The 10,000-nt window shown below is 42.5% G+C and overlaps 1 protein-coding gene across 4 annotated transcripts in view; it reads left to right on the forward strand.

The window, feature by feature from the left end:
- Positions 1–10,000, forward strand: part of LOC110510387 (paired box protein Pax-2a) — a 67,718-nt gene that overhangs the window by 28,121 nt on the left and 29,597 nt on the right. For 2 of the 4 annotated variants that reach the window (XM_090218007.1, XM_090218008.1), the window contains exons 6-7: positions 64–239; positions 3,625–3,760. The exons of the other annotated variants lie outside the window; for them this stretch is intronic. In XM_090218007.1, the coding sequence (XP_090074133.1) occupies positions 64–239; positions 3,625–3,760 (312 nt within the window). The remainder of the gene's footprint in view (positions 1–63; positions 240–3,624; positions 3,761–10,000) is intronic. 4 annotated transcript variants of the gene reach the window in all.

Raw genomic sequence — 10,000 nt, forward strand, 5'->3', positions numbered from 1 at the left:
AGCTTCCTACCTTACAGGGGCTTCCTGATTAGACTCTAGTGTTGTTGCTCTCTCTTCTTGTAGATGGTTCAGATGGGTCTGGCCCAAACACTGATTCTCAGGTTAGTGTGGACAGTTTACGGAAGCACCTGCGGGCCGATGCTTTCACTCAGCAGCAGCTGGAAGCTTTGGACCGGGTCTTTGAGCGCCCGTCGTACCCCGATGTCTTCCCGACCTCGGAGCACATCAAACCAGAACAGGTTAGTCACGTCTTGTTGTTTGTCACACCGTCAACAGCATCAAATACACCTGTATTGCACCACGTCAACACTTCCATTCCATCCAAGTTTCCTCGAGCTGTACAACCATGATATTGTTGTTGCCGTTTTTTTTCTGTTTGTTTATTTTACTTTTATAATTGTTGTTGCTGCTCCATACGTAGTTTTCTCTGAAAGTCAACACATTTTTATTTACTTTTTCGTGCTGAGAGATTCTGCTATTTTATTCAGTTGGCCCAGAGGGCCCCGAAGGAGCATGCCATCTGAGCAATATATATATATACCTGCTCCACGCAGCTCTCAAAATAAAATGCCCTGCAAATGTATAGGCTGGTAAAACAGTCATTCCAGTGTATTAGAAAACAGCATGTAAAATGCTGTAGGGATTTCAGGGAAAACTCCCACGTCGTATCGATCTTGGGATGAAAAAACACCACATTCTTTGGATCCCCTATAATTGAGAATAACAGAAAGGCAACATGCAATTAATCAATATCTCTATTTTTCTCTATTTTTTGCCGTTGTGTTATCTGACTCTGTGTTTCTCCTTCTGCACCTGTTATTTCTGTTATAATTCCGTGTCCTTCTTCAAAAACGTTATTATTGAAACAGTGTATGAAGCCGCTTTCAGCTGTCAGATTTATCATGGAAATGTTTTGTTTTATTTTATAAATGGTAAACATAGCAAAAGGGGCTTTCTTGATTTATTTCCACACACCTGGTGGTGTATATATAGGATATTCTAATGCGTCTTGCTTTTGATGTCAACACCACAAACACCCACCATCTATCCATCCTCATTTACCAAATGAAGACCCCTTCTGTCACCACCACCACCCCGCCCCCCCACCCAGAAGAAACCACAATAACTACACCCTTACATGTTGACTTACTACCTTTCTTCTTATTAAAACCTCTCTTAGGCTTATTACAATGGATAACCTTTATTTACTTTCATTATACTATTAAACAACAAGAGACTATTAATTTGTACCCGTATAAAACTACAAGTCTTTAAGGGAGGAGACCCATAAAAGAAGCTAAAGCAATGGGCCTAATTGAGTTCATTTTAATTTCTCTCCGATCGCGGCGAATTACGTAGGTAATAAATCAGTAGGACAGGACTCACCTCCAGAAGAGAGCCTAATTTGGAGCTAATTACCAAACTGATTTCTACTGGAAGATCAATACCAAAACGAATTGGAAATGACTTGCAATCACAGAGAGCTTCAGAGAGAGTATTAAAGAAGAAGAAGAGAGGGAAAGGAGGCGGGGTTCAAAAGAAAAGGAGACCAGTAGATCAGTAATGGAAAAGAGACCAGTAAACAGTAATGGAAAAGAGACCAGTAGATCAGTAATGTAAAAGAGACCAGTAGATCAGTAATGTAAAAGAGACCAGTAGATCAGTAATGTAAAAGAGACCAGTAGACCAGCAATGAAAAAGAGACCAGTAGATCAGTAATGTAAAAGAGACCAGTAGACCAGTAATGTAAAAGAGACCAGTAGACCAGTAATGTAAAAGAGACCAGTAGACCAGTAATGTAAAAGAGACCAGTAGACCAGTAATGGAAAAGAGACCAGTAGACCAGTAATGTAAAAGATGTGACTGGAACAGAAACATCTGTTTTAATTGAATAAAGTATTAATCAGAGGATTTTCTCCTTTCATGGATCTCTCTTTCACTTGTCGTCGTTCCCCTTTCTCCTCATTGGTCAATGTGTCCCTATTAGCCGGGGTCTGGGTGCTGGTTGGAAGGCTATTAAAAACACCATTCTGGAGATGCAGAACTAAATAGATTCACCCCTCCCACACTTCTGCTAGCCATTTGGTCATCCTTTTCAAATCTATCTTTTCTTTTGTTTTGTGTTTTCTTCCTCCATCTCCCCTCGTCTTCGAGCCCCTCCTTTATCTGCATGATAAAACGCCTGTTTAACGTCTAAAGCCTTCCGGAATAGAGGAAAACATCCGGCATTGTCCCCGTGAACAGTTGTAGCAGACAATTAGAGTTTATCTGGGATAGAAGCAGACAAGAGTGGGGTCACAGGCTCACAGGCGTCCCCTTTGGGACCGCAGCCCAGCGAGCCACTCAGACACACACTGGGATTTTTTTTTGTGGGGGGGGGACAAACATTGTCAACACACAGTCTCCCGGAAGTCTGATCTCATTATAAAACACACAGTAACATCTGCCATGACTGTCTCAAACTATCCCACCACCATACAAAGGAAATTCTATCTGTGGGTTAACAAAGTGTCTCTATAGTAATGTATTGGAGTCCAAACGAAATACATAGAAAATGCATCACGGTCGATATAAAATGAAGTCATTTTCTCACTATGACAAAACATATATAAGTAGAATGGAGAATTTAAAAAAAAATGTCTTTCAATTTGATATTCATTTTGTATATGGTAACACGGAGCAATGTAACTTACAGTATATGACAACCTATTTATAGTCACTGATGATGAACCGATGAAACGTTAAAGGGTTGTGGAGAAGCTCCTTTTTTTTAAACTTTTTTTTTTTTAATTCAACATTTTAAAAAAGCCAAAAGGTGAATAGTGTCCTGTTGTGAACCAGGGCCACATGGCGTGTCTGTGTGCATCCCAAATGTAATCTTATACCCTGTGCAGTGCGCTACTTCTGGTCCAAAGCAGTGCGCTGTAATAGGGAATAGGGTAGCATTGGGGACAGTGGTGTGGTAACCAAGCAGAGCTGTTTTCTCCCTTGGCTGATCAGGACTCCTGGCTGCAGTCAAGCACAAAGGACCAGATGACGGCTTGGCTTTTCATTCGGCTTTTCTAGATCCCACTTCCTCTCAGACAAAACCAAAATACATTAATGATATGCTTGAACTCCCACCCTCGCTGCTGCTACAGCTTGAAAATAGTGGACTCACACACACACACACACACACACACACACACACACACACACACACACACACACACACACACACACACACACACACACACTCACTCACACACAGACACAAACACACACACACACACACACACACACACACACACACACACACACACACACACACACACGTATGCATGCACACACTTACATGAACGTACACACACACACCCAAAACTCAACCCATACACCCACACCCCACACACACACACACACACACACACACACACACTCACAAATAGACACCCTAAGATTCACGGAGAGACAGTATTTGACTCTGTAAGCATGGTTTTGGTAGCTCATTTTGTGTTTTTGAGTAACCCTGTTTAACGAAGGCTCTTTAGATGAAACATTGGTGGAATGAAGCCCACAGCAGGGAGAGGTGGGGCCTTTTCTTTTTCATTTCTATGGCTGTGTAATGATGAACGTGTCTTTTTACAGGCCAACGAGTACTCCCACTCCCACTCCCTGTCCTCCCTGAATCCTGGTCTGGACGGCGAGGTCAAACCCAGCCTGTCCTCCAGCAGTAACCAGAACCTGGGCCCCAGTGTCTCTGTGACGCAGAGCTACTCTGTAGGTAAGACACAGAGCCAAACACTGGTCCTGTCTGTGTGGATCAGTTGGTAGAGCATGATGCTTGCAACATGAGTCCCAGAATTGTGGGTTCGATTCCACGTTTGTGGCAACACATACAGAAAAAATGTTAACGTGGCTTTTGGCTGTGTGTCTCAGAGGAGGAGAGCTGATCTAGGATTAGTTTATAGCCTTTTAGATCACAATGAATATGATTACATGGCCAAGGGGAGACCTGATCCTAGATCTGTACTCCTACTCTAAGATGCATCACACTGTGCCTAAGGCCCTAGTACAGTCTACCTGCCATCACCCTGCCCAGCCAGGACAGCTTCAGCGAAGGGGATTATTGGTCTGTTTCACAAATGGCTCCCTTTTCTAGTGCACTGCTTTTGACCAGGGTTCATAGTAACCAGGGTTCATAGGGCTCAGGGTTCATAGTGACCAGGGTCCATAGGGCTCAGGGCTCATAGGGCTCAGGGTCCATAGGGCTCAGGGTCCATAGTGACCAGGGTCCATAGGGCTCAGGGTTCATAGGGCTCAGGGTCCATAGGGCTCAGGGTCCATAGTAACCAGGGTTCATAGGGATCAGTGTTCATAGTAACCAGGGTTCATAGGGCTCAGGGTTCATAGTAACCAGGGTTCATAGGGCTCAGGGTTCATAGTAACCAGGGTTCATAGGGCTCAGGGTTCATAGTAACCAGCGTTCATAGGGCTCAGGGTCCATAGGGCTCAGGGTCCATAGGGCTCAGGGTCCATAGGGCTCAGGGTTCATAGGGCTCAGGGTTCATAGTAACCAGGGTTCATAGGGCTCAGGGTCCATAGGGTTCAGGGTTCATAGGGCTCAGGGTCCATAGGGCTCAGGGTTCATAGTGACCAGGGTCCATAGGGCTCAGGGTCCATAGTGACCAGGGTCCATAGTGACCAGGGTCCATAGGGCTCAGGGTCCATAGTGACCAGGGTCCATAGTGACCAGGGTCCATAGGGCTCAGGGTCCATAGTGACCAGGGTTCATAGGGCTCAGGGTCCATAGTGACCAGGGTCCATAGTGACCAGGGTCCATAGGGCTCAGGGTCCACAGTGTTCAGGGTCCATAGTGACCAGGGTCCATAGGGCTCAGGGTCCATAGTGACCAGGGTCCATAGTGACCAGGGTCCATAGGGCTCAGGGTCCACAGTGCTCAGGGTCCATAGTGACCAGGGTCCACAGGGCTTAGGGTCCATAGTGACCAGGGTCCATAGTGACCAGGGTCCACAGTGCTCAGGGTCCATAGTGACCAGGGTCCACAGGGCTTAGGGTCCATAGTGACCAGGGTCCATAGTGACCAGGGTCCACAGGGCTTAGGGTCCATAGTGACCAGGGTCCACAGTGCTCAGGGTCCATAGGGCTCTGGTCAAAAGTAGTGCACAATGTAGGGAATAGGGTGTCTCATTTTTGGGATGGGTTCTTGTTCAGTGTTCTGTTCAGAACAGCCAACGTTGTAATGAAACAAAACAACATGATGTTGTGCAATGCATTGACATGGTGTCTATTTATTCACATGAAAATAAAAACAAATCCTGCAAACAGAAACATGACAGTAAGTGTGCAGATTATTTTAATGCCGTTTGGTTTGACACTCTTAGTAGTAGTAATAGTATTAGTATTAGTATTGGTATTAGTATTCGTATCAGTAGTAGTAGTAGTAGTAGTAGTAGTAGTAACAGTAGTAGTAGTAGTAATAGTATTAGTATTGGTATTAGTATTCGTATCAGTAGTAGTAGTAGTAGTAGTAGTAGTAGTAACAGTAGTAGTAGTAGTAATAGTATTAGTATTGGTATTAGTATTCGTATCAGTAGTAGTAGTAGTAGTAGTAGTAGTAACAGTAGTAGTAGTATTAATAGTATTTGTATTAGTATTGGTATTAGTATTCGTATCAGTAGTAGTAGTAGTAGTAGTAGTAGTATTGGTATTAGTATTCGTATCAGTAGTAGTAGTAGTAAAAGTATTAGTATTAGTATTGGTATTGGAATTTGTATCAGCAGTAGTAGTAGTAGTAGTAGTCATAATAGCAATAGCAATAGCAGTAGTAATAGCAGTAGTAGGAGTAGTAATAGTAGTATTAGTATTATTAGTAGTAATAATAGTAATAGTACTAGTAGTAGTACTAGTAATAGTATTAGTATTATTATTAGTTTTATTATTATTATTAGTAGTAGTAGTAGTAGCAGTATTAGTAGTAGCAGTAGTAGTAGTAGTAGTAGTATTATTATTTGTAGTAGTAGTAGGGGTATTAGTAGTAGTAGTAGCAGTAAGATTAGTAGTTGTCATAATAGCAGTAGTAATAGAAGTAATAGCAGTATTAGTATTATTAGTATTAATAGTAATAGTAGGAGTAGTAGTAGTAATAGTAGTAGTAGTATTAGTAGTAGTAGTAGTAGGAGCAGTAGTAGTAATAGTATTAGTAGTAGTAGTAATAGTAATAGTATTAGTAGTAATAGTAGTAGTAGTAGTATTAGTAGTAGTAGTAGGAGTAGTAGTAATAGTATTAGTAGTAGTAGTAATAGTAATAGTAATAGTATTAGTAGTAGTAGTAGCGGTAGTGGTAGTAGTAGTACTGTAGTAGTAGTAGTGTTAGTAGTAATAGTAGTAGTAGTGGTAATAGTGGTAGTAGTAGTAGTAGTAGTAGTGGTAGTAGTGGTAGTAGTAGTGGTAATAGTGGTAGTAGTAGTGGTAGTAGTACTGTAGTAATAGTAGTAGTAGTGGTAATAGTGGTAGTAGTAGTGGTAGTAGTAGTAGTAGTAATAGTAGTAGTAGTGGTAATATTTGTTGTAGTGGTAATAGTGGTAGTAGTAGTGGTAGTAGTACTGTAGTAGTAGTAGTGGTAGTAGTAATAGTAGTAGTAGTGGTAATAGTGGTAGTAGTGGTAATAGTGGTAGTAGTAGTGGTAGTAGTAGTAGTAGTAATAGTAGTAGTAGTGGTAATAGTTGTAGTAGTATTGGTAGTAGTAGTAGTAGTAGTGGTAATAGTGGTAGTAGTAGTGGTAGTAGTACTGTAGTACCAGTTTGATTTGACTCTGCACTGAAAGGTGGTACTTTACTTCATGAGATAAAACATGTAGCTACAGCAGGAGCAGCCGTCATTCATCTTATTGTGCTGAGTTAGCAGGCGATAAAGGTGTCGTCCCAAATGACACCCTATTCCCTATGTAGTGCGCTATTGGCCCTGGTCAAAAGTAGTACACTGTGAAGGAAATAGGGAGCCATTTGGGAAGCATCCCACAGTAAAAGGACAGGGGGGACTTAGCTGTTTTGTCACTTTGTTCGACAAGGACCATTGATGTCAGCACATCAATGCCATGATTGCGTACTACAGAGCTGAACTGGCAAGGTCTCTCTACCAGTCATTGCCACCCTCTGCAGGAGAGAGAATAAACGCTGGTTTCTCGCTGCTGGTTTGTCCTTGTTGTGATTCCTGACTTGGGAGTTTTTTTGTTTGTTTTTTTAGCAAGAAACATAGCTATTATTTCCTTGTGGTTCTTATAAATCTGGACGAGTAATTTACTGCTTTTGAAAAATACACCATGGCGTTGTCTACTGTCTGACTACATGACACTGAGATCACTCTCTCTCTCTCTCTCTTTCTCTCTCTCTCTCTCTCTCTCTCTCTCTCTCTCGCTCTCTCTCTCTCTCTCTGTCTCTCTCTCTCTCTCTCTCTCTCTCTCTCTCTCTCTCTCTCTCTCTCTCTCGCTAGCTCTCTTTCTCTCTAACTTGCTCACTCTGTCTCTCTCTCTCTCTCTCTCTCTCTCTCTCTCTCTCTCTCTCTCTCTCTCTCTCTCTCTCTCCCTAGCTCTCTTTCTCTCTAACTTGCTCACTCTGTCATAGTTAACGACTGCCTCGCTAATTGAAATATTGTTTCATTGTTGCCACGGTTATTACCAAGAAGAAGGTTAAGTTTACTGAAAGTTTACGATTACTGTCGGGGCCGCAAGAGTAATGTACAGAGCTTTTATTAAAATTCATATAATTATGCATCAAGTCATCAAAGGGTTTCTGCGCGGGGGGAGGGGGAGGACAGAATGATTGAAAAGTGCAGTGAGCGAGGAACGAGTGGCCGGGCCCCTTCTCAAATGATAACCCAAACAGCAGCCGTATGAGAACAGAAAGGAGCCTTCTCATTAATATGTGGGTGGGAGGTAGATCTCTGTAAGTCAGGCCTCGTGAGAAGAGAAGGTGTGTGTTTGTCCTTTGTACTGCTGGTATGAAGGCAGGGTCAGGCTCGACCACGGTTAGGCACCTGGGGGGGGGCTTTGTTTGCACCTGGGTGGTTGTTTTAGACTAGAGGCCCACGATCTCCAATGCTTTATAATGTAAAAACAAAATACATAAAACTTTAAATTATGTTTTAACTCAACATTTTTTAGATTGTGAGATTATTTATTTTTGACTTAAAAATGTGAATAGTTGTGGATGAATGGTGGAAGTATTGACTTTTTGTTTCTGACCGTTTTCTGACTAGTGCCACTTCTTGGTTTTCCCTTGGTGGCTGTTTCTACTGTGGTAATAATCGTCATGTATTTTACTCAGGTATTTGAGGTTTTAGCTTCTCTGTAAGGACTCAGTATTACAGTTTACTTTCAAACAATAAACCCAGTGCAGCAAGACAGAATCCAAGCCAAGCAACAGCAACAACAAAAAAATACTCAATTATCTTCTGCATTTAGGCTGAGATCCAATTTCAAATTAATTGTGCTTTTACGGGGCTGGGGAAAGAAGTAAGGAGATTATGTTTATCCTTAAAATGTTTTCTAACACCAATTAAAATGACTGCCGTTATTGATCTTGTTGATTTTATGTCCCTCGGAAAATTTGCATAATCTATTAAAAATGAATGATTCATGAAGTGCTCATTGCCAGTTTAAAGAGATCGTAGGAATTTTCTGTGCCGAGATCCCAAATGGCACCCTATTCCCTATATAGTGCACTACTTTTTTAAACCAAAACCCATAGAAAGTAAGTGCACTACATAGGGAATAGGTTGCCATTTGGGAAGTAGACAGTGACCTGAAAGGGGCTTGAGAGAGATATAAATCTATTGTGTCCTCTACTTCCTATTCTATTAGAGCTCTCAGAAGTACCTGCAGGGGAGGCGGCTTCAATAAGAACGGGATTTAAGGCATTGTGCTTCATCATTGAAATTCATGCAGAGGCTAAAGCCCCACTTCCATTATAGCTGGCTTCTTCATCCTCTCCTCTATATTAATACCATATTACCTGCTAAATAGTCCCTATTACCCCCATATTAAAAAAAATAACACCCTCCAAAGAGCTCCCTTGAATATGTGGAAGGGGACAATCAAAACTGGTGCGGTAATTTATATTGTTGATATGGGAAGTTATTTATTTGATTGATTGTCCTTAGAGAGGGATGGTATCCTCCATCCTCTCAACCTTATTACTGTTCATTTAAACTGCTTCAAATTCAAATAAGATGTTTGGGGTTTTTTTCCACGGGGGGGAAACATGATGAATAGGAGAAGGAAAGGCCATGGTGGAGCTGTTTGTGTGTTGAGTCAAATAAGTGAGGGAGAGAGGTTAGTGAAGACACAACCTAATTGTTCTGCAGTTTCTAGATCTGCTTGTGTTTCCTTGATCCTAAACAGTCACTCCAGTAGCAGTGGTGTCTTGATTAGGTTACTGAGGCTTCTGAAGGCCAGTCCCCTGGGCTTTTCAAGTGGATTTCTACACATGGCTATAGACCAGAGCTGACCGAGCGGCCGCCCGGCTGCATACTGAGAGGGGCTGCATCCCAAAATGCACCTTATGTCCTGTATAGTGCACTACTTTAGTGATATACACAGGGCTCTGGTCTAAAGTATTGCACCATACAGGGAATACTGTGCAATTTTGGATGCACACGAGACTCTTTACCCAGAATCCCCGCTGGGCCTGCCAATGGGAGACTCCCAGAGTGCATTGGTAGGTGTCAATGACACCTCCCACACACCTTCTCGTCGTCCCTCACTCCTCTCCTCCTCTCTGAGCCCTAACAGGGGCTCCGGAGGAGTCGTTTGTCTGTAATAGGTGGATGTTATGTTGATTAGACACTCCAGGAGGAAGGCCAGTGGGCAAAACCAGCAGAGGTGAGTTTCCTGGAAGCTTCGTAGCACTGAAATCCTCCTTAATCCGTTGTCTACGACCAAAGAGGATCTTAGTGCTGTACAGCTGTCGGGGGAACACCTCACACCAGATCTGAACAGTTGGTG

The sequence above is a fragment of the Oncorhynchus mykiss genome, chromosome 23, assembly GCF_057628025.1.
Source record: "Oncorhynchus mykiss isolate SJ-2025 chromosome 23, ASM5762802v1, whole genome shotgun sequence".
Taxonomy (NCBI): Eukaryota; Metazoa; Chordata; class Actinopteri; order Salmoniformes; family Salmonidae; genus Oncorhynchus; species Oncorhynchus mykiss.